The 25821-nt window shown below is 38.2% G+C and overlaps 1 protein-coding gene across 5 annotated transcripts in view; it reads right to left on the reverse strand.

The window, feature by feature from the left end:
- Positions 1-5632: 5632 nt before the first annotated feature.
- The window catches only part of EVL (Enah/Vasp-like), a 188882-nt gene continuing 168693 nt past the window's right edge, over positions 5633-25821 (reverse strand). For 2 of the 5 annotated variants that reach the window (XM_031953257.1, XM_031953258.1), the window contains exons 6-14: positions 25539-25771; positions 24424-24545; positions 24054-24114; positions 18024-18087; positions 14555-14621; positions 14385-14447; positions 9759-9825; positions 8984-9086; positions 5633-6481 (exon numbers count right to left, since the gene is read on the reverse strand). In XM_031953257.1, coding sequence (XP_031809117.1) covers positions 6444-6481; positions 8984-9086; positions 9759-9825; positions 14385-14447; positions 14555-14621; positions 18024-18087; positions 24054-24114; positions 24424-24545; positions 25539-25771 — 818 coding nt within the window. In that variant the 3' untranslated portion in view covers positions 5633-6443. The remainder of the gene's footprint in view (positions 6482-8983; positions 9087-9758; positions 9826-14384; positions 14448-14554; positions 14622-18023; positions 18088-24053; positions 24115-24423; positions 24546-25538; positions 25772-25821) is intronic. The other 3 variants (XM_031953259.1, XM_031953260.1, XM_031953261.1) reach the window with 3 other exon arrangements.

Genomic DNA, 25821 nt, shown 5'->3' on the forward strand with positions numbered 1-25821 from the left:
GCAATTGAATAGATTGAATCTTGAGGCTCTTATTTCTATCATTTGGAAATGTTTAAACAATGAATGAAATGTATGTAGAGGGGATTCTTATATAAGAAAGGGCTGAATATTTAAGACCCCTTGTGGCTTTAACCTCCATTCTTTAAAATATTTGACTCCATTCTTTAATTTTAAGATCTCTTCCAGTTCAAATATTACATATTCTAATGTTCTTTCCCAGCTCTATGCACCATAGCCTTTTCTCAGTTCTCATTCTTTTTGATCCCTCTGCAACTTTTGACACAATTGATTACTTTCTTCTTTCCAGGTTTTGAAGGCACTGCTCTCTCCTGGTTCTCCTTCAATCTGATTGTTCCTTCTTGTTCCATTTGGTCTGGTCATTCTCTAGGCCTTGGCTAATAACCATGGGTGTCCCTTGAGGCTCTCTCCTGTATCCTCTTCTCTTTTCTATGTTTTTGTTTAGTGATCTCATCAACTGCCATGGATTCAATGATAAATAGTGATAATAGGATCAGTCTTACTTATCTAGCCCTATCTGATGTCAGGTCTTACATTTCCAACAGCCTATTGGCTATCTCTATCTGGATTCAGCATGTCACAAACTTATCTCCTCTTTTCCCTCTAAACTGTCCTCTTCCCTCTTCTTGAGGGTATTATCACCCTCCTAGTCATCCTGACTTAAAACCTAGCGGATCCCTCATTCTCTCGTGTTCCCCAGCATCCTATCTACTTCCAAGTTCTGTTGATCATCTTGGTTATATGCCTTTTTTCCTCTCTTTTAATTGCTGCCATCCAGGTGCAGGCCTTCATCTCCTCATGTCTAGACGATTATAATAGCCTGCTGCTTGATCCCTCTGCCTCAAGTCTCTTCCCCATTTAATCCCATCCCCGACTCAGCTGTCAAAATAATCTTAAGGGCAACCGGATGGCACAGTGGATAAAGTACCAGGCTTGGAGTCAGGAAGACCTGAATTCAAGTCTGGCTTCAGACATTTACTAGCCAGATGATCCTGGGCAAGCCACTTAGTCCTGTTTACCTCAGTTTACTTATCTGTAAAATAATCTGGAAAAGGAAATGGCAACTCACTCTCTGCCAAGAAAACCCCAAATGGGACCGTGAAGAGTTGGAGTCAGACATGACTTAAAACTTCTGAACAACAAGAAAGATGGTGGAGAAAATGTTAGCAGAGCAGATTAAATTTAAAATCCTGCTTTTTGGATAGCTGGATGTTAACCATTTACCATCACCCCACTTCCTTATAGCTCTAGTCGCTTTTCATCAGTCCTGGTGTTGCAGTATTGGGCCCCTAGGGAGAGTGGGGCAGGCTTTATTCTGAACCAGCTAGTGTGTGTTCCTGTTTCCAGTCTCCCATCTCCCAGACTCTATCCTTAGATTACCTAGAAATCCTACCACTGTTAACTTTCTTTTATATTTAAATAGTTTTCCCCAGGCTCTGAAGCCCTGGACCAGGGATTAGACTGATAACACTGAGATCTCGGCTTTATTGGTCCTTCATTTTTGAAGAGATCTAGTGACATCATGGGTGGTGATTTGTGTGTAAATTGGATTTAAGGGAAACAGAGTTACACAATGTTAACAGCCTTGCTTCCTCTTCTAGAGTCTTCTGAATCCAGAGCAGGATAAAAGTCCCAGGGACTGTCCATGACCAAGGATGCAGTAGATGCATCTTTGTCTGACCTAGGTGCCTCCTCTAGTCACCTTCACAGGCCATTGAAGCAAATTGTTCTCCTCTGCCCGCTCCACTCAGAGAACTCTGGAGCCTTGGGGAAGACATTCCCCGAATGCGCCAATAGGATGGAAACTTCTGGGTAACTCTCACCCTCGGATTACTCCATTCTTGGGTATGATTTCTGTATGTGCTACAGCTTCTTGGAACCCCAAGTGAGAACTGAGTGACAAGTAGACACAAAGGTGAATGAGCATCCCTCTGAATACCCCATTACATTCCTAGTTTGAATTAGTAGTTAAAAGAATGTGGGATTTAGAGAAAGAAAATTCTAGTTCACTCATGTCATCTTTGCAAAATAAGATGCTATTCCAATGTTTGGGTGCTATTATCATGACTTAACTTTCCCTTTCCATTGGGAAAGGTAGCTGACACTAAAGAGCTGAGGGAAAAAAAAGATTTCCTTTAATAGGAGTATTGTTGGTGGTGGAAAAAAAGTGAGGTGGGACATAACAGAACAATAGTGTGTGTGTGGGGGGGGAGATAGGCAGCTGGAGAAAGTACCAAATTTGAAATCAGAAAGACAAGACTTCAATTTTGCAACAGACACTCATTAGTATGATCTTGGGCAAATTGTTGAGTCTTTTTTTGCCTCAGGTTTTTCATCTATAAAATGGGGATAAGCAACTATCTCCCAGGGTTCATGAGCAAGGATAGACATCCTTATTGTCATTGATCTTCCTTGGAAAATGAAAGACAAACGGTAACAAGTGTTAGAATTAAATGAGATGATTATGTAAAGTGCTTCACAAATTTTAGAATGCCATATAAATGCTATGATGATGATATCTGGTGTTATGAAAAATCACACTTTTTGGGAGGGTGGTTTAGGCATTTTGGATTCAACTGCCTCTCTTGCCTTGGACAAATTATTTCTCCTCTTCCTAACTTAGTCCCTCTTTAGAGGAAATTGGACCAGTTGATTTAAGATCTCTTGCAAATCTGGCATTCTGTGTTCTATGGATAATCATTTCAGATAGGGAGTTACTGGGAAATTCTTATTTAGGGATAGAAGAAACAGGAACCACCAAGAATCTTTCTAAAAGTAATAAAAGAATAAAAGTAATAGAATAGGAGGCAGCTAGGTGGTGCAGTGGAAAGAGTAGGGGAATGAGGAGGACCTGAATTTGAATTTGGTTTTAGAAACTGGACAAATATTTTCAACTGCCTTTCTTCTCTCTCCCAAATAATAAAAAATAAGAGGGTTTAGTAATTAGTATATATTAATATACAGTATATTATTAGTAAATAGTATTACTAAGTACTATTTACTAATAATAGTAATAAAAGTAAGAATAAGTAAAAGGAGATATGGCATGGTCCTTGTCAGGTATGATTCACATTCTTTTCCAAATAGCTCTTTCTTATAGAATCAAACCTCACATGATCCCAGGAATAAAGAAAAGGCAGGTTTTATCTAACTGAGGGAAGAAAGGATAGAAATAAGCATTTATTAAATACTTATTGTGTGGCAGGCACTATGCTAAAAGCTTTACCAATATTATCTTGTTTGGTCCTCATAAAGTCCCTTGGAGGTAGGATTTATTTTGATTCCCATTTTACATTAAGGAAACTGAGGCAGAAGTTAACTGATTTTCTTAAGGTTAATAGCTTATCTGGAAGTCAAATTTGAACTCAGGTCTTAAGTGATCCTATGCATCTGTTATACCATTTAGCTGTTTCAATGGGCTTTGGATAGAAAGATAGACCCCCCCCCCTTTTCAGGGGGGTCACAATGGCTATTTAGCCCACAAGGACCCATCCTTATAGGGAACATTTATCTAGACTGAAAAGTCTTTTGTAGGAATCTGTAGCTGGGTCAGACCTCTAAGTAATGTTTAATAGCCTATTTGTCAGAGACTCAAATAAGGAAGACAGGATTCCTTGGAACCATTCTGTGCTTGGTATTGAGAGTGAACCCCCCCCCCCCCCCAACAAAATCCACTTCTATAATCTTTGAAGTGTTAGTTCCAACCAAAGGTATTTCTAGGAATCTTTATACAGTTCTCTCTTCCACATGTAGGATTAAGGGCATGGCATCTTCTGCAATCTGGAAAATTTCTAACTTTTAGGTTCTCTCTTTGTACCAGAAAAGTCTGCATATTTTTTCTTTTATGGGTGCTGGTTTTATGCAATATTATAAATACATTTTATGCATTTTTAAGTTTCTAAACTTTTTGTTTATTGTTTGCTGGCCTTCCAGTATCATCTGTAGTTATCACAAAACTCACCCAAAATTTCCATTTAATTTCTTACGCTTACTCGCAATATAGCAAAACTATGCTGGGCAAAGTCATGATGCAGAAGAATAACTACTCAGGACAAGTCCTGGAAGCCACAAACTGGATAAGCAGGGGGAAGTGCACCCTCAGGTAGAGTGAGGGTATCATTGAGACTGTTCAGTTCATTCCTACTCAGGAACTGAACAGGGGAGGAATAGAATTCAGCCCACCACATGCTAGGTTAGCTCATCATGAATACTGTCTAGATGATGAACCCTAAGGTAGCTAGGCTGCTACAAGATGGCAGGTGTTGTCAAGCCCTATTAATTTGGCATCTTAGGCAAAGCTTATGGGGCTCCATCCTATTTATGGCTCTGCCCCTAGGAAACCTTCTGTGATCATCTTTATTCCCAGTCAATGTTCCCTTCTGACCTAGAATCCCAGACTTGGAAATAGGAATATTTTGTTCTTAAGCCATTTGTCATGCCTTCATGATCCCATTTGGGACTTTCATGGCAAAGAATGGTTTACCATTTCCTCCTCCAACTCATTTTCCAGATGAGGAAACTGAGGCAAATAGGATTAAGTGACTTGCCCAGGGTCCCAGAGCCAGTAAGTGTCTAAGGCTGGATTTTAACTCGGGAAGATTTAAACTCCCAGCCCAGTATTCTATCCATCCCACCTAGCTACTTCCTGTCCCACAGGCAGATCTAGGGGTTCAAATCCTAGTTCTACACTTAATTAGTTTGACTGACTCCGGGTAAGCTGCTTCCTGTTTCTGAGCTTTAGTCTTCTGTAAATTGGGGGAGATAATACACATAGAGCTTCTTAATTAATCTCTTTTGGGATCATGGATTTCTTGGGTTGTCTGATAAAGCCTATGGACTCTTTTTTAGAATGATGTTTTTAAATACACAAAACATACAATTACAAAGGAAACCATTTATGTTGAAATAAAGATGTACTTCTTTCCACTTTCCCATCTAAGTTCAGGGAACCACTAAATCTATCCATGGACTTGGCTTAAGAATTCTGGAACCAAGTAAATGTGTGATGATGTGAAAATCATTTTATCAGTCTCAATTCCCTCATTTGTAAAATGACATTTACTTCACAGGAGTGGAATAATTATCATATGAAACGACGTGATTTCTAACAGTTATTAAGTTCTAGTTTATAATAGCAAGTTGTTTGTTTTTTCTTGAGATGATGACCTCTAAACTCATAATCCACACTTCTATAAATGATGGTAGGTTTATCATGAGGGAATGTATTTTATTGACCTTAAAAATATATTAGAAACATTAAGTTTTTTTTTTTTTTTTCCCTTTCCTTTATTTCTAGAGAGATATGGTATGGTGGAAAAAATTCTGGATTGGGAATCGGGAGTCTTGAGTTTCAGTCCTGACTGTTAATTCTCAGTATGTATGACCTAAGATTGTTTCCTTTAAGATTAGGGGGCTAGTCTAGACTAAGATGGCCAAGGTCCTCTCTAACTTTCACAATCTTATATTCTTGTCTCTGGATCTCAGTTTTCTTATCTCTTTTTAAAACTATTTATTTTTAATAAATATTGCTTTTATGAGTCATGTTGGGAGAGAAAAACCAAAGGGAAAAACCATGGAAGAGATAAAAAAACAAAAAGAGAAGTTAACATAGCAATTTTCTTATCTCTTAAATAGACAGGGGACTCCCTTGCCTCCATTACAAAGGCCTTGTAAGGATGAAATGAAATAACAGGTGGAAGAGTCCAGTACAAATGGGAGACGTTGCCATTATATATATTGATGTTTTTATGGTTGATGAGACAAATCCAAGACGCCGAGAGCCAGAGCTCTGGGTGGACAGGAAACAGTTTATTACCCATATGAACACAGATACTGTGGCGCACTGACGTACCGTTTGGATATTGTGAGACCCTGGAATCCACCCACTCATCCCACGCCCCAAGCACCTCTGCCTTTGTGTTTCCAGGTGGGGCCCCCACTCATGACAACTGTCCCCTTACTGTTGGCAGATGCTCCTCAGCTGCTGATGGCTGGGCCCGGGGCCCTTCTGTCACTTAGGAAGCAAATGGTTCCTGCTGTCCTCTCTACCACTAAAAAGAAACGTCCTACACGTAGATAAGCAAATACAAAATACAAAAAAGGCAACAAACAACCGAATGGGCAGTGTCAGGTGGGCTTGAGAAAATCCAGGAATTTCAGATCCTTTTTTTTTTTTTTTTAATTTTTTTTCCCCCTTTAGGTTAAGACTTTTTAAATGAAGTGAATCTCAGACAGCAAAGCTTCACTGTGTGCTGAGTCTGCTAATAAAAAGGGATTCTGGACCAAGAAGGAGAGGATGGGGTAGGGTTAGGGGATGGGGTGAGAAGTGCCCTTGGAGCACCTTGGTGCCCCGTGAGATGATTCAATCTTCCTAGAGTCCTGGGCCAGGCTGGAAACCCCGGGACCAGTTCGAGGCTGACCCATCACTATGTCGTGCTGATCCGGCTCAGCTCCTGCCGGATTGCTGTAGGGACAAAGGAAGAAATTGTCTCAGAAGCGGGCAAAGGCTTCCCCAGGAGTCTTGGTGATGGTGTTATAAAAGAGTCCAGTGGGTACAGGGAAGGGGGACCAGACTGGGAATCCGGATTTGCTCAGTGGCTTTGGACAAACCATATCATCTGAGACTCAAGTCTTCTCATATGAAAAATGGGAATGAGAATAAGTGCACTACTTACCTTACTGGACCCTTTAAGGGCTTAAACTTGGCAAACTTGATGTGAGCTATTCTAGATCTAAAAGAAACTTCAGAATCATAAGCTATAAGATCAAGACTGGAAGAAGTTTTAGAGATTTAGTCCATTCTTTTCACTTGTAGGCCCTATTTAAATGCTAGCTATTAAAATTTTTGAACAGAACCCAGAGAGACTTCTGTCTGTACTCCCTGAAACCCAAGAGCTGCCACAGGGTCAGAGAACTTTAGGCTGATCAAACACAGCTTCAGCTACCTCTCTGGGCTTAAAACAACCCCCTTGTTTGTTGTTAATACAGTTGGTGCCAGGGGAGGGTAAGGTGGGGCAGGACAGAAAAGGGAAGGAATAGTGGGTGTGCGGAGAGCAGAGTTAATAGTTCACTTTTAGTGGATTCTTTTCTCTCTGGATTCTCTATCTCTCCCTCTCCCCTTTTTCACTTATTAACTCTTTGAGTCAGAGTCTGCTATCTGAACAAAGCCAGTGAACATTACTTCTCTTGTCTTTCTTCCCCTTTGAGTCCCAGGACCTGAATGAACTTTAGGGATCCACCTTGGGAATTGCAGAAAAAAAGAGAAGGGACATTCCAAACTATTCCTCCCCCCCCCCTTTTTTTTTCTGCATAAGCCATAGTTTCAATAGCTGTGATAATGGTGTTAATAGTCCCAAATACCTTAAGCCAATCATCCCCTAGTTTCTTACAAACAAAAAAAAAAAACTCAAACACAAATATTTTCAGCTCATACTTGTATAGTTCTTACATCTGTTTTCCCACCATTTTGTGTGGGAAGCAGGGAGGAAATGATTTTCCCCATTTTCAGAGGAGCAAATTTGAGGCAAAGAGGTTACACGGCTTGTTCAAAGTCACACATCTAATAAGGAGGAGAGCCAAGACCACAGTAAAATTGTCTTGACCCCCATCTCACTATCCTTTCCCCTAGGAATGCTACAAGCTGCTTCTCCAGCTACTCCAGGCACTGAAGTAGAGAGGGATGCAGCTTCTATAGAATTGGTTTTCTTTGATGGACTGAAGGATTTGGCTAAATAACTCCAGATGGCAACCATCCTGGCTCTACCTTAGTCTTGATCATTTTTTTTTTCTCCACAAGGGCAGATGTGACTCAGGTAAAATTCCATGGTGTATTATAATCAATCAGTCAATATGCATTCATTAAATGTCTACTCTGTATCCCAAACTGATTTCTATAGAATATGGTTTCATAATGAATTGTGCCGATCTCCTTTTTTTTTCCTCCTACCAATTTTGCCTTCTGAAACATGCCCTACTGAGGCTGCTATAAGGAAGCTGATATGGGGAATGACCAGTACTGACTAGAGAAGTGCTAGGATACCTGGACTTTCTGGAGTTATTGATGTGGACTTGGGAAAATGACTTCCTTATTTGGGTTTTCAGTTTCCTCATTTACAAAATAAGAGTTTGCTTTCCCCTGGACCCACTTGGCATTTAAAATCAAATTTCACCTTTTATTTCATTTCACCTTTATTGAACTCAATGAGGAGGCATCCTTATTCTTTGATATGCACACCCTCCCTCAATCAGACTGTAAGCCTCTGGAGTAGGGGCTTTCTGCTTGCACTCAAAAATTATATATTGATTGACCCTTTTGTTTTCATGCTAATTCTGTTGACCTGTATATTCAGAATTCTAAGCAAAGGACAACTCCATAATGGGGCTTCTATTCTCCTCTTTTTTTAAACCTTAAAGTCTCTTCATTTCTTAGTTTCTTCAAGTATAAAATGAGGAATCTGGATTAGTTAAATTCTAAGATCTTTCCCAGCTCTGACATTCGATATTCTATTATTTTAACATCCCTCTTACTTCTAAGACCTTATAGACTATGATCTTATCTATGTTCTATGATCCATATCTGACCTGTAGTTCTTAATTCTAAGGTTTCTTCCATCTATGAGAGTTTCGGTTTAAAAATTCCTTTCAGCTTTTGATTCTGAAGTCTCTTTCATTTCTTTTTGGACTATGTATCTGTATATTATCTATCTACACACACATTATATATACACATATATAAAAACACATATTACCAAACAGAATGTAGTATACATACATTTACTAATCTGTTTTTATATTGACCAGATTTTTCCTCTGCAATCTTCCCTTTTCCCATTCCCAAAGAATTCATTCCTTTTATTTTTAGCATTCTGTGTTTTAAGATTTCCCACTCACAAGGTCTGTGATTCTTCCCATTTATGGGCCAAACCCTGCCATATGATTTTGTAGGAAACAGATCAAGCCTATTCACCTGAGGCCCAATTTCTATTCAGTAGGACCTGCCTGGGGTCCTTACCATCAATGATTTCCTCTTTGACTTTGTGTAGCTCCCTGACCACTTCCTCCAGTATTTCCTGTGTAAGATGGGAAAAAAACAACAATAAAGTCTCTCAAAGTTAATATATGGTCATTCATTTTTTTGTCCCACTCTACTTCCCCCGAAAGAATAGTAGCTCTTGGTATTGGGGACAGTTTGGGTTTTGTTTCCTTCAACTGAAGATTGGAGGTTCAGGACTAAAGAACTGAGGAATGTCTCTATGGAATTGTGAAAGACTCAGGCTAGATCTAGGTGATAAGGGGGTTCAGAGTCTCCCTAAGGGATTATTAGTATCCCAGGGCTAGAGTAGTTCTTGCCCTTTTTCTTTAATCCATCCTTCCTCCCCATTCTACCCCCTCTTCCTCTCCCCCCCAAAAAAAAGAAAAGAAAAGAAAAAATCAAATTAAATGGCAGCTTCAAAAAGAGTCGCCAAATGAATGTTGAAGAGGAAGGACGTTCCCAGGATGGAGAGGATTTCTTGGTTTGGTGTGACAAGTTGATTGTATAACATTTATACAAAAGAACTCCTCTCTTCTCCTTTGTCTACTTCCTGAGTAATAAGTGACTCAAGGCCTGGTTTGCCAGCAGCAGGCAGTGGGTGGAACAGGGCGAGTCCTGGTTCCTAAATTATTCTTTCTCTCTCTCCCCTTCTTTTTTTCCTCTCCCTCTTTCCCCTCCCTTTTTGAGGGTGAGTGCAAAGGACACTTACCTGTTTCATCCGGTCAAAATCTAAGGCATCTAGAGCACCTTCATTGCCACTACCAGCAGGCTTCATCCTAGGAAGGGGAGGGGAGAAGGAGGTAGAGCAGGAGCGAGGGATTGGCCCTCTTTGCACCTTCACTCCCCCAAGATCCCCTTCGAAGGACCCCTTAATGACACGTGGGCAGCCAAGGTGCAGGACCTACACACCCTTCTGCCAGTCCAACCTGCACTGTCCCGAGTCCCGTGAAACTCAAATGCTGGCTTTTTAAGTGTCAAGGGGTCCAAACCATCCTGTCCTTGTCCTGACTGCTCAGAGCTCCAGGCTTTGGTTCACACTAATCTTAATAGCTTTACCGTGGTCCCATAGCTAGTTAATGGCAGAGTACAGATATGAGCCCAGAATAGTGATAGAACTATAGCCACGGACCTGAGTTTGACCAGCTCTGCCCACAGGTCAGCATCAGTTTCCTCATCTGTAAATTGGGAATACTATTACTTATACCATCTCCCTCCTAGGGCTGCCGTGAGAAAAATCTAAATGGGATCATACATTACCCATAGTAATATTGCTATTAGTCCTTATTAGGACTATTGTCCTACTTACTTACTTACTTACTATTGTAATGAATATTACTGATAACATATTACTGTTAATACTAATAGTAATTTCAATCACTGATGGTACTTAATAATTACTAATAGCTCATATCACTAATATCTAATAGTAATGAGCATTTAATATTAATAATTTAACATGTATTAGTTATATGTTAATAATATATTAAATTAAATAATTAATAATAGAGTATTACTACTAATATTTAACAATTCATATTAATTACAATTAGCAAAAATCAAGAGTTTGGTTTTGGATTAAGGATCTGGCTTTCAATCCCGCTTTCCTGGAACGACAAGGAAGATCTCCTTGCTTACCCCAACTTGAGACTTTTTGCTTTTTTTCCTTTCTCTTTCTCTCTTTCTGGGACTCACCTATAAGACCTGGATCTCATGAGGGCTCTGTGCCTACTGAAGTCTAGAAACAATATTCACATTGATGTTGCCCAGAATCCTCTCTTTTATTTCTAAATCCCAGAGCTATAGAATGATTTCTAGTGCTGGTGTCAGGAGTAAGATGGGGACTTGGATAAAAGGCTGGGTGGATCATAAGAGACTCAGGGCATAGGTTCAGGTTTTTTATGTTTTGGAGACAGGCCTTGGTAACACTCTATGGGACAGCGTGAAAGATGGAGCTGTATGATAGCAGATAGAGAGATAGCTGTGTAGAGCTAGACAGTAGGGGCAGAGAAGTTTACTGATTTTTTTCCCTAAGATAACTTATTTTCAAAAAGGAAAGAAGACTTCACTTTCTGACAATTAAAAAAAATTGTTAATGGATAGTTAATGAACATCTAGGGAAAAAAAAAGTGATAATCACAAAGAGGTCACATTGTGTGTCAAAGTCATCTGAAACCAACTTGATTTCTTTTTTGTTGAGGATTCGAAACTGAGATAAGGGAAATTATGTAGATAGTTTGCCTAGATTTTAGCTAAGTACTTGACAATATATTCCATGCTAATCTTATAGATAAGGGCTAGATCACAAGGGAATTAGGTGGACTTGAAACTGCTCACATAGTTGGACCTAAATAATTAGTGGTTCAAAGTCAGTGGAGTGAATGAAAACCTGAGCTTGATTCTGTTCTGTTTAACATTTTTATCAATGACCTGCATGGAGGGATTAGATAATAATAATAATGATAATAGTAGCTAACCCAAAGAGTTTTAAGGTTTGCAAAACACTTTATATATATATGTTGCCCCATTGTGATGGAAAGCTTATGAAATCTATTGCAAAACCAGAAAGAATAGTTAACACTCTGAATAAAGAGTTAGGATCCAAAGATAATAAGCAGCCAAATTTGCTATGATGAAATTTAATAGGGATAAATGTTCAATTGCTCAATTATAAGATCTGGAAAATTGTATGGAATCAGACAGCAGTTGGAAAAGCTTGGTGTGGGGTGTTAGTGAACTCCAAGTTCAATATGTGTCAACAGTGTCACAAAGCAGATGAAAAATAACAACAATAATAATAAAAAATCCAACCATCTACATTGAGATGCTACAATGAAAAAGACATACCCTTCAGGGTAAAGGAAGTTCTTTTTTTTTCTTTCTTTTTTTTTTTGGTTGAGATAATTGGGTTAAGTGACTTGTCCAAGGTCACACAGCTAGGAAGTGTTAAGTGTCTGAGGTCACATTTGAACTCAGGTCCTCCTGACTTCAAGGCTGGTGCTTTTTCCATTGCACCACTTAACTGCAAGTTCTATCCCAGTTAGTGAAGATACTGATGATCTGAGAGCTTTTAGAAGAGGATTCAGTATGGTAAACAATGCAACATGAGGTGTGTTGAAGGAAACAAGAATATATAGTTGGGAAAGAGAAGGTTAGGGATGGGGGTTGTAAAGGGAAAAAGATAGCTCTTTGGTAAAAGAGTGATCTAGCAGACTTGCAATGCCTGATTCACGAGATCTGAAATAAGAACAATGGATAGGAAATGCCAAAAGGCAAATTTAGGCTCAGTGTACAGAAAAAAGTTCTAATCATTAGAGATGTCCAAAAATGCCCAGTGGAGTAAGGAATCCTTTCAAACTAAAGGTCTCACAGCAAAGAGTTGTGAGCAAAGGGTTATTTGTTGAATATATCATAGGAAAAAATCTTGATTAATGGAGGATTCTTGTGGGTTGGATTAGATGAACCCTTTAAGATTTGAGTTTCTAGTTTTTTCTGAAGATCTTAAAATGCAGATCTACAATGGATATACTACTCACTAGTTTCTTTTATTCTTCTCTCACTGATTCTACCAAAGTTAGAAGCTCAAAGAGGACAGGAATCCTGCTTTCTTTTTTCTTTTTAGCACCTTTGATAGCTTAATAGAAGGTGTAATAATTTTTGCTGACCTTATTTGTATGTTCCTGGGCCAATCCTAAGGCCATATTGGGCCTTAGTTTTGGGGACTGTAAAATGAGAGGTTTGAACTTTTGTGGTTGTTCAGTCATTTTTAGTCATGTATGACTGACCCCATTTGGAGTTATTGGCAAAGATACTGAAGTGTTTTTGCCATGCCCTTCTCCAGTTCATTTTACAGTTGAGGAAACTTAAGGCAAACAGAGTTAAGTGACTGCCCAGCATCACACAGCTAATAAGTGTCTAAGCCCAGACTTGGAAATCTGGAAGAGGAGGCTTCCAGGTTTTTGGACCAACACTTTGTGCACTATGGCACCACTTAGGTGTCCCAGAGATTTGAACTAGACAGTCTCTGAGGCAGGGGGTTCTTAACTACTGTTTACAAAATGGATCCCCTTGGCAGTCTGTTGAAATTCCATCCTTTTTAGAATGTTATTTTTTTTAATTGAAGGAAATGTTCATTTTCAATTGGAAGTTAGTGAAAAAAATGTTAATTTCCCTCCTCTAACCAAGTTCTTTTGTCCCAGATTAAAAACTCCTGCTCCAAGAGTTCTTTTTCTGAATCTTATCTATCGGTTCCCTAATCTCATCAAGAAAGGATAAAAGGACTACTTTAGACATAGGATCATAAATCTAGACCTGAAAGGGATTTCAGAGACCATCTAGCACCTTTCTCTCCTTACTTTACAGATGAGGAAACTGAGGTTCATGGAGATTAATACTCTCGTCTATGGTCACACAGAGGAGGAATTTGAATTCAAGTTAGGAGAAATATACCCTGAATTTCCATTCCCAGTGGCTTTAGGGTACTAGCTTCTTCAGGAACCACATCATAAATCTAGAACTGGAAAAGACCTCTGGTTATCCAGCCCAATTTCTTTAGTTTTTACTACTGAGGAAACTGAGGACCCCAACAGGAGCAGTGCTCATGGTTCCAGAGGAAGCAGATCTTGACTTTAAATTTAAAACTGTAAGGGCAGCCATAAATAATAGGTTTTATATACAAGAACATGCAGAAACAGAATCATTTTTGTGGGTAACTTCCCATGTAAACATTGTAAATTTTCTTCTGAAAGCAAAGATTTTTTTTCTCTTCTACCCCTTTTTTTCAACCTTGGCTGCCTCCAGCTGAATAAGGTGAATTTGGGAATGAGAAGAATGTACAAGAAAAACCCAAGACAAAAAAGAGGCAAAGAAGGGAGAACACCAGGCTAGTTGGAAAGCATGAGTGAGAGACCCAATATCAACCCCTTTCTCTGTAACTTAGATACCTTCCAGAGTTCACTTCGGTATTTCCTTTCCTAGCAGCACGGAGCCAAAGGAGGCAGGATACCTGGGTCTGGTGAAACCTTAGCCATTATCTTACTTCAGTAAGTCACCTTCCCCTCTGAATCCCCTATGAAGGGGCTGCACCCCTTTTGATTCTAATGTTCTATGAAAACCCAGATGTTTGTGGACATACCCATTCTTGCCCACCAGAAAGGTCTTATGTAGAATAGAGATGGAGAATAACCCTCCCAGAGCAAGCTGTTAGAGGACAGACACTGGAGAGATTTGGGAGTGGAAGGAAGAGGTGTTAGTTAGGTGGCAGCAGACAAGAAGAACTCCACCTCTCAGAGGATAGGTGGGGTGGGTGGTGAAACACATGGAACGGGCTATTCGATACCTAGTGTGTGGCTGTGACTGAATGGGACTCTTAGCTTCAGGGCTCTTCGCCGATGACGGGGTTCTGAGCAAGGGAATGAGACAAATAGGATTGGAGCAAGGTTTGCTAAACCCCTTGTTCACCCCCACCCCAAACTGGCCCTCCCTGGCTTGAGGATGCTCATGGCTCACCTGGAGAGTAATGAGGCTACGGGCTTCTCCACAGAATTGCTTCTCTCCCAGGGCTTCTTCCCAGGATCTGTAGGGTGTCAATAGACCAAGTCACAATGAAGACTTAAATAAATACATTTATAAAACTGTCTACAAAAGTGAGGGAGGAATAATCATCATCATACTGCTTCTTTTCATATGAATACATGACTTAAACATAAAGGTTGTATCATTAAAAAAACACAAAATAGGTGGCTATATCCTTGATTAATTAAGTGTGATTAGCCAATTAATTAATTATGATCAAATGTAATCAATTAAGTGTGTCTAGGGGAAGAAGGAAATATAGAGGAGATTATAAAAAAATTAAAGGAGTAATTTCCATTGATACTGCAAAACATTTGCACAAGTAACCCAATTGTGCTTAAGAACTTGTTCCTCACTTGGTCAGTCCTCTATTGCACAGGGTAAAAGGGGAAAATGTGAATTGGGTGAAAAAGTTTTCACATTATTTATCTCTTAATAAAGATCTGCTGTTCCAGTGGCAGATAGGCAATTAACATAAATTAAAAAGTCAAGAACCATAACCAATGGATGAGTAATAAAAGTCTATGAACTTGTAGTTCTTTTTTTCTGTTTGATTGTTTTCTTAAACATTATTTTGTTTTCAACATTCACCTTTGCAAAACCTTGTGTTCTAATTTTTTCCTCCTTTTCCCCCTCTATCCCTTCCCCAAGTCAACAAGCAATCTGATATAGATTAAACAGATTATGTAGTTTTCAAAAAAAGAATTACAAATAACTATGTGAAAAATAGTTTCAAATCATTAGTAGTAAAAGAAATTCAAATGAGAATAACTCAAAGTTCACTTCATAACCAGAAAATTAGTAAGGATGACAAAAATGGAAATGATCAATGTGATAGAAGCTTTGAGGAGACTAGCAAACTAAAGCATTATTAGTGGACTGTGAATTTGTCCAACTGTTCTGAACAACAATGTAATAAAAATAACAAAATTTCCACACTTTTCAATCCAGAGATCTCTCTGTTAGGTTAATGATCAAGAAAGCAAAAGATAGAAAACTCCCATATATACCGCTTTTTATTGTAGCAAAGAACTGGAAACACAGTGGGAACTCATTTGTACTATTTGAACTGAAGTGATTTGAGTAAATATGGCAAATGAATGTAATGAAATATTATTGCAGTATAATAAATGGTGAATATAAGGAATTCAGAGAAATACAGGAAAACTTTTATATACTAATGCATGGTAAGTAAACAGAACTAATAAAGTAGACACAATGCAAATAAAAAAGAACAATGTAGGAAAGAAGGAAAAAAAAAATAAGTGCCTACAATGTGCCAGGAATTATGCTAAGCACTTTACAATTATTATCTCATATGATCCTCATAACAACCTTAAAAGGTAGGTGCTATTATTAACCCCACTTTACAGATAAGGAAACTAAGGCAGATAGAACTTAAATGATTTGCCCAGGATCACACAACTAGTATCTGAAATTGGATTTGAGTTAAGGTCTTTCTGACTCTGAGTCAGTGAACCATCCAGCCAAATCAAAACTGAATTAAAATAATTATAATAGCTTAGGTTCAAAGAAAAGAAATAGTGCTCTTCCCCTCTTTTATTGGCAAATAGAGGTAATAGGGTGTTGGAATCTTTACAAACTGTTAAGCCATTGGAGTTGATTTGATCTTAGAAAGAGATATTTTGGGCCAGAACTTGAAACAAGGTACTAAGTGGAACTGATAGAAACAATGGTTAAATCTAGTTTAGCACTGATTTAATCCTACAACAAATAATGGTTTCCCAGTGATATAATGATGGGTGTGTACTCAGTGCACAGCATATAAGCAAGAAGCTCTCAGGGCCAGAGGATACTCTGGAAGAAAGTCTACAAGCCCTCTCTTCAAGGCAAGAGATTTCATTGCATCTTCCAACTTGGTGCTGGCTGGAGGCTGAAGAAAGCAGAGGCAGAAGCCAGGGACAAAGCTGCAAGATCTCTTGGAGCCAGGCAGAGAGATAGGCCTCAACTAACCGGGCTAATTTGTAAGGAGAAATAAACGTTTGCATTTTTTACCAGCTGGCTGCAATTTTGGAGTAATTATTTATTTTAACTGAAACTAAGGCTGCCCCCAGAAAACCTTCACAATAGGGGATATAAGATGTCTTTGTTTTCAGATACAGTATTGCTTAGGTTGCTCAACTTAAAAAAACAAAACAGAACAATAAATCATATACCACTTTATTCCAAGTAAAGTTTTGCTGGTTGAGAGAGATGGATATATTTGAAAATGTGTGATGTATAACCAGTTAAGGGATCTTGGACAAATCACTTAATTTTTAGGACTCAAGGAATTTCTCTAGAATTTGAAGTTACTTACAAATTGCTTGGCTTTGTGGGGGGAAAGAGTTTCTATATTGGGAAATCTCTATAAACATGAAATATAACAGGCCTTGGATCATCTCTCTAGTTCCCTATCAGAAGAAAACAAAAACTTGACAGAATTCAGTTGAAGTTACTAGAGTACTAAATTTAGTTTCATTTAAAAGTCCAGTGCTAATAAATTTTTAAACTAAATGTATATTAGGAACAGCTTCATTAGCATGAAGTAGAACATTTAATCAGTAGGCACAGTGGTGGTTTGGAGGATTGAAGGTAAGACTATCCTTAAAGACAAGTTAACAAGCTATATGTCATGGCTGTTGACTCAACCATCATCCTTAAACAGTCCCTTTACAATAATATGGCTTGCCTTGAGAAGATTGGGCTAAATTTTATGGATCATCAAAAAGGCATTAGCTAACCTAAATATGTATTTTAAATAGTCTCATGTTTTTATATATGTTTTTCCCATTGTATATATTTGTTTTCTTTTGGTAAAATTTATTTTTCTAAAAATCAATACCAATAAATTTGTTGACTTTTTTTAAAAAAAGAAAGGAAATGTGATGGTAAAACAAAAGGCAACAATGACACTTAAACCAAAATTAAATTAATTTAACATGGCAGAAAGAATAGAGCTTTGGAGTCAAAAACCAGGTTTAAATCCTGGCTCTACTCCTTCTTAGGAGTAGAAAACCATTTATTTCCTAATGCTGTTAGTTTTCTTATTTATAAAATGATAGGGTTGAATTAGCTGACCTCTAAGGAACCTTCTAGTTTTAACATTCTGTGATCATGTGATTTTGTGAGTTGGATTCAAGCTGTGAGCTCCTTTCTCCTTGATGGGATTATATGTTCAGTGAGTCAAAACGCCTCACATCTAAAATTCTAATGAAAATTATGATTATATAATATTCCTCTTATAATGTAGACCCTTCCCTTCTGGAGCTTTTAAAGAATCCTCCTTGAGGAGAGAATCAGTTCTTAGTTGGATTCTCTCATGAAAGTCTCCATCAGACAGAATACATACAGGGTTTGATCTGGGACAAAAGTTTCTGCAGTCAACTAGGTTTGTGCTTACCTGAGGCATTTGGTGGCTGTCCAGCCCCTCGGGTCCCTGGGGAAGGCGAGGTGCTAGATTCTTCCTGTAAACAAAATATAGGACATCCTGTCAGTGCCTGAATGCTGTCAGCCTTAACTAGTCATACAAATGAATAATATGAGTCCGGAACCTTTTGGATGTCTTGTCAAGGACAATAATAGCAGGTGGTTCTCTGATCACCTGAAAAAATGATACCTATAGACCTTTAGGAGTGTTTCCTTCCATGAGGAAGTGTGCAATAATAGACAGCCAGCCTCAAGCCCAGGAACAACTTGGTTTTGTCAAGACTTTCCTTTGACACATATTGGTGTAGTGAACCTAGGTAAGTCCTAACAATTCCATGGTAATTGTTGTAATCTTGGTGCTCTCAAAACTATGAATTACAGAGAAGGTACTTATATTGGTAGAGGGCATTTCCTCTTTCAATAATATCCAAATCCCAGTTTGTAGATTGCAAGGCTGAATCTTATCCAAACTATGTCATGTCCCATTGTATAGTCCCCACTGCTCAATATCCCATAGTTGGTGATTAGTTAATGGTTTCAGTAACTGAAGTACTGCCTCAAGGACTGAGTCCCATATCCTAGATTTGAGACTCAATGCTTTTTTAAAATTTTAATTAATTTATTTTTTAGGTTATATATGCACATTTATTTTTTTTTTTTCACATTTCCAAATGAGTCATGTTGTGAGAGAAAAATCAGAACAAAAGGAAAAAAAAAACAGAAAAAAGGTGAAAATATATGCATGGATCCACATTCAGTTACCGTATTTCTCTCTGAATGCAAATGGCATTTTCCATCCAAAGTTTATTGGAACTGCCTTGGATCACTAAATTGCTGAGAATAGCTGATCACACAATCTTTTGTTGCTGTGTACAATGTTTTACTGGTTTTGCTTACTTCACTCAGCATCAGTTCATATAAATCTTTCCAGGCTTTTCTAAAATTGATCTGTTCATCATTTTTATGGAACAATAATATTCCATTATTTTCATAAGCCATAGCTTATTCAGTCATTCCTTAATTGATGGGTATTCATTTTCCAATTCTTTGCCACTACAAAAAGAGTTGCTATAAACATTTTTACACATAAAATGTGTGTTTGGATTGGACATTCTGTACCCTGTTTGTGTCTAATATGGGTATATAAAAGCTGCAACATAATGACTTTTATAAATGACATTATTGAGGATATGTATGATCAGAAAAGATGACTAAGTTATATAGTGAGAAGAACCAAGAAAGGAATAAACATTTATGTAGTGTCTTCAATGTATTAGGATAACTCATACTCACAACCACCCTCTAAGACTGGTGTAGTTATTAACACCACTTTATAGATAAGGAAACCGAGGCAGCTTTGCTAGTAAGTATCTGAGGTTGGATTTGAACTCAAGTTAAGATTGCTTGCCTAGGGAGTCTTAGGGAAATAGAGGGAAAAAAATGTTGAACTCAAAATCTTACAAAAATGAATGTTGCTAATCTTTACATGAAATTGGGAAAAAACAACAATTTAAAGGTCTAGTATTCTATCCACTGCAACTTCCTAGCTGCCTTATGACAGATGAATAGCTGGAGTGAAAGTAGTATATTTACAATTCAAAGGAAAGCTCAGGGAGACCTCATAAAGCTGGTTCCTTTAGTTCTCTATGTAGCATGAATGGGAACATATGAACAAGAATACATCAAGATGAAAAAGACCTGAAAGAACTATGATCTGCTTTGGTTAAGAAATGCTCACAAAGTAAAAATCTGAATGAGGTTTTAGTTTTCATTAGAATGTAAGCTCTTTGATCATTATATACAGCAACAAGACTATATGATGATCAATTCTGATGGATGTGACTTTTTCCAACAATGAGATGATTCAGGCCAATTCCAATGATCTTGTGAAGAGAGCCATCTACACCCAGAGAGAGAGGACTGTGGGACTGAGTATGGATCACAACATAACATTTTCACTCTTTGTTGTTTGCTTGCATTTTGTTTTCTTTCTCATTTTTTCCCCCTTTTTGACTTGATTTTTCTTGTGCAGCAAGATAACTATAAAATATATATGTATATATAATATATGTATATTATATATACATACACACATATTTTGGATTTAACATATATTTTAACATATTTATTTAACATATATTGAATTACCTGCCATCTAAATGAGGGGGGTAGTGGGAAGGAGAGGAAAATTTGGAACATAAGGTTTTGCAAGGGTCAATGTTGAAAATTTATCTATGCATATGTTTTGAAAATAAAAAGCTTTAATTAAAAAAAAAAAAAAAAGAATGTAAGCTCCTTGAGGGCAGAAGCTTTTTTCATCTATTTATTTATTTATTTTATATCTCTGAGACCTTAGTGATTGCTTGGAACTTAGGAGTAAATGAAGGGAATAAGAATTTATTTAGAATAATTTGTGTCAGGTATTGTATTAAGTAATTTTCAAGTATTATCTCATTTGATCAAATCACAGTAAGGGCTTAATACATGCTTACTGACATATATAATTATTTCAATACAACAGTGATTTATGTATTGACGAATGTTGATGTTTAGGGATTTTAAATGCTGTTTCTTCTTCTCTCTATATATTTATATACTATAAGTGAAAATATAAATAATATATAATTCTCTATATATTTGTAATATATTTATGCATATCATATATAATATTCCTCTAAATATATACATTTTTACATACATACACATATACATACACAGAGAGAGAAAGTGGGGAGAAGGGAAAACACTAATAGAGAAAGTACTCCTGGTGCAATTAGGTGGAATTTGACTTGAAACTCTTTCTCTCTGTCTCTCTCTCTTCTTGCTCTCTTCTCTTTCTTCCCTCCTTCCTTCCTTCTTTCCCTCCTTCTTAGAGGATAAAAGCAGGTAACAGCACCATTAATAATCAAGAGAGGGCCACCAACAAACACTTAGTGACTGCAGACACAGTATCAAGGATAGCATGAATCACCTGATAAAGAGTCTATAAATTGTCTTTGAAGTACTCCTATACTGTCTGGATTATGAAGGAGAAGCTGGCTTCCAAAAGGCAATCCAGAGGGAAAGAAGTTTGAAATTTGAAAATCTGAATTTGAAATTAAATTTGATTTGAATTTAATTTGAAAATAAAAATTAATCAATCATGATCCTTGTCATGGATCCACCCCCAGAAACAGTTTCTCTCCTGCTGATCCCTTTCAAATCATCATTTGAGATCCAAATTTGCCTGGAGTAATCATATACTCCTAGGAACACTTTGCATTTTATTTGTTTCTCAGCTTCCTCCCTGATTTTGGAAGGAGGGGGCAGAGTTGAGGAGGAAGGGGACTTCGTGCTATTTCAGGAACTATGCTTTCAGAGCTAAAGCTCTTACCTGATCTTTTGGCCCTTTCTGAATATCCTATTATCTAAGAGGGGCACCCTTGCACCCTAGACACAGCACTGTTCTGGGAATTAAGGGGTCTGAATTTCTGTCTTGTCTCTGTTACCATTCACAATGTGATCTTAGGCAAATCATTTCTAAGATCTCATTAGTCATCCACAACTGAACAAAATCATCAAATCATGTCCCAGATTTAGAGCTGGAAGAAGCATTATCTAGTGCAGTCTCCTCATTTTACAGATGAGGAAGCAGAAACATAGAGAAGGAGATCAAAAAATTTTTGATTTTTTTTCCCTAGAAGTAGCATATGGCAGAAATGGAATGGAACACTTTGAATGCAGTGTTCTTCATCATCTGACCCATTTATTTCTTTCACACTTGCTTCCCTCAGGTGCTCTACCAGTTAGCTCCACAGGCTTACCAGCAATTCATCAAATATTCCTGTGTCTTTGCATTTGCTGTGTCCTCCATGCCTGGAATGACTTCCTTCAAGACTCATGTAAAATTCTACCTATACTAAAAGTCTTTCTCTCTCATCTACTATTGTATTCCCATCTCACAGTAATTTCCATCTTCCTTCTCTCTCTGTCTCTGTTTCTGAATCTTTCTGTTTATACGAATACAAAATAAATAATATTACAAAATCTGTAATATGTGTGATATCTACCTAATTGTTATGTTTTTTCCTTTACTAGACTGTGAATTCCTTGAGGGCAGGACCATCTTTCTGCCTTTCTTTGTATCTCTGGTGCTTAGCCCAGTGTCCTATACATTTATTGTTTAGTCATTCAGTCATGTCCAACTCTTTGTGACCATAATGCCCATAGTATGCAAGGAGTTTTCTTGACAAAGATACTAGTGTAGTTTGCCATTTTCTTCTCTAGTGAATTAAGGCAAGCAGGGTTAAGTGATTTGCCCAGGATCTCATAGCTACTAAGTATCAAAGGCTAAATTTGTACTCAAGTCTTTCTGACTCCAGACCTAGTGCTCTCGCCCCTGAGCCACCTAGGTACTTCTGTTTACACTTGATAATCATTTTAAAAAATGTTTGTTGATTTGATTTTTCACTGTACTACATTGTTCTTTTACTCTTCATTCTTAATTGACTCACCTCAGACATTTCCAGAGATGGAGCTTAAGGCCAATTTCTCCAAAACTGTTAAATTCTATGCTGAGGGAAGCTTCCCTTTTCCCAGTGTTACAATTATGTTAACATGAGATCTTGGAAACCCAGGAGGGGTTAATCAAGAAAGTTAAATAGATTAAACAGGGTAACCAGAGTAACTAGAGGGTTAACAGAGTCTGATAGCACAAGAGCTTCACACTAACTCACTTGGCTGGCTGCCGTAATTCAACAAAATGGAGATCAAGATGGCAGGCTGGGCCTTCAATTTCCCATTAGACTACGTTATTGTGACACTTTTGTTAAGAGGAAAAGTATTCCTTTGGACACCTTTAGGATCTTCAAGTAACTTACACATTCATGCTGTTCTCTCAACCTGAAATGCCTGCTCTTCGTTCTCTTTTCCTTCTGCTTCTTAGCTGTGAATACGCTGTACTTTCTTTCTTTTTAAAAATTTCTTAATTTTAAATTTAGTATTTTATTTTCCCCCAGTTACATGTAAAACCAATTTTTAACAATTGTTTTTATAAACTTTGAATTCCAAATTTTCCCCCCTTTCTCCTTGTACTCCCGTTGAGAAGCAATTCAATGTAAGTTATACATGTGTAATCATGCAAAACGTTTCCATAATAGTCAAGGGTAAAAGAAAACATAAACCAAAAAAAAACCCAAAACCCTCAAGAAAAATTAAGGAAGTTTAAAAAAAAAGCATGCTTCAATCTACATTCAGACACCCTTAGTTTTTCCTTTGGATATGGATAGCATTTTTCAACATAAGTCCTTCAAACTTCTCTTGGATCATTGTATTTCTGAGAATAACAAAGTCATTCACAGTTCATCATCTTACAATATTGCTGTTACTTTGTACACAGTATAACATTTCCTTTTGTATCAGTTCATAGAAGTCTTTCTAAATTTTCCTGAGAGCATTCTATTCATTTCTTATAGCTCAATAGTACACCATCATTGTGCTTTCTTAAAAGTCCAAATAAAATGTCATTTCTTTGGGGCTCTCTTTCCCCTTGGACTTCATGTTGCATTATTCCTGGGCCTCTTGGATTAAGTCATAACATCTCCTTTGAATCATTGCATTAAAAACTGTCTTTTGGTAGGGACTGTGTCTTAATCAAACTTTGAATCTCTTCTGGTGCCTTCATACTAGACACTTATATAATAAATCGCGTATCTTTGAAGTTGGAAAGATATAGTCTGACTTCTCATACATTCCATATAATAGGTTGTAGGACTGAGAATTTAACATGAGAAGGGACTTTAACTCAATGCATTCATCTGAAGGATGAAGAGGAAGAAAGTGATTTGTCTAACTTTACCCAAATAGTAAGAAGAGGTGGGACTGAGAAGGCTTAGAAGAACTTAGTTTTCCCGACTTAGCAATTTAGGGATTTTTTCCCCCTATGCAAACCATACTGCCTCTGTTTTTGTTCAGTGGGATGAAATTGGATTATGGAAGCCCCATAGGAGCCATTGTTAATGCTTACGGTTTGGCTTTCATCTTCCTTTCTATCTGCTGGCTTGTCAGTCTGGGATGCTGCTTTTCTCCTAGGTAAAGGAAAAGAGAGAGAGTGCATGTCCATCACTCTAAATTCCTGCATAAGCACACCCTATTAGGATTCTCTGAGCTCAAAGCTTCCTCAGTGGGTGGCCACATCTTGGGTTCATGCCATATTTCAGGGCTAAGGCTCTCCTGGATAAGGTATACAAGGTGCAATAAGAGGTCCCACAAGGACCCTTGCCTTTCCAGCCCTGTCTCTTACTAGAGCTGTCACAGATTCTGTACATCTTGCTCCAGGGATGGGGCTGGAGTGTGGGTACCATGGAAGGGGAGGCTACTTCCAAGATCCCACAAACCTCTTGGCCAGCAGTTTGTTCATTTCCTCCATGAGACCTCCGCCGCCGCCACCACTGCTTGTCCGGTTGGCTTCTGACTTCGAAGTTCCACTGGGACTGGAAACCCCCGAGCCATCTTCTGGCTAAAGACAGAGAAGATGATACTCTAGGAATTTTGGGGATGGGGGTAGGGAGAAAATAGAGGAGGTAATAATGGCAAGAGAAATTATTGGGGACCTTAGATCACTCAAAACCATGGAATTCTAGAGTTAGAAGCGACCTCAGAGTCATAGAACATAGAACATAAACTGGAATGAATGTTAGTGATCACTCAATCCAACTGATCCATTGCATAAGAGAGGAAGGGACTTAATAAGACCATAGATTTAAAGCTGAAGTAGAGTTTGGTGATCATTAAATCCAACCCCCTTATTTTACAAATGAGGAAACTGAAGTTAGAGAAATTAAATCACACAGTTAAAATGTCTGAGGCAGCTAGGAAGCAACCCCGGTTTTCCTGATTCCAAATTCAGCAAGCTGGAGATAGGGTGAACAATAGAACTTGGTCCAGACAGAGTAAACAATAGAACTTGATCCAGACAGAGTGAACAATAGAGCTTAGTCCAGCCAGTTGACTACTGAACTGTGCAGGTATGCTGGAGAGGGGACAAGTATTTCCTGGGCAGAGGATGGAGAATACAAACAAATAAGCAGAAAGGAGCAGGAGCCTTCCCTGAATTATAGACAGCCATCTTCATAGATAGCATTCACAGAGTCACAGCATATCAGAGCTGAAAGGGCCCTCAGAGATCACCTAATCTCATCCCCCATTTTAGAGAAAAGGAAGATGAGTCACAGAAAAGTTGTTACCTGTATGAGGTTATACAGAGAGTGAATAACATAAATGGGTTTCAGATCCAGATTCTCTGACAACATAGTCAGTGTCTTTTCTAGTTCAACCTATTTTGCAGAAGAGAAAACTGAAGGGAAATGACTTGCTAAGGTCTTGCAGTGAGTTAATTTAATATTCTTTTACTACATCTTATTGTGAAAGTTCGTTAGGAAAATTTTTAGGGAGATGGGAAAAGGAGGAACCAGGTAGGACTGGTTTTTGCCCCATAAGTCCCCCGACTCACCCGCTGGACTCTCCGTAGTTTTGCACCTGCCAGTGCTGCTGCAAGTCCAGATACTGAAGCATCGTCATGGATGGCGCTTTGCACTCCACTGACTGGAAGTGGTGGTGGTGGTGGTGGTGGAGCTGCCCCTGTGAGTGGAGGGGGCACTGGTGGTGGGGGCGGCGGAGGCGGCCCCCCTGAAGGTATAGAGGCAGTGGCTGTGGACGAAGGGTGTCCTGGGGGGAGGATGGGACCTAGGAACATAACAATAACTGGTCAGTAATGCAAAGCTCTTTCAATATCT

Source organism: Sarcophilus harrisii, chromosome 2 (assembly GCF_902635505.1).
Source record: "Sarcophilus harrisii chromosome 2, mSarHar1.11, whole genome shotgun sequence".
Lineage (NCBI taxonomy): Eukaryota > Metazoa > Chordata > Mammalia > Dasyuromorphia > Dasyuridae > Sarcophilus > Sarcophilus harrisii.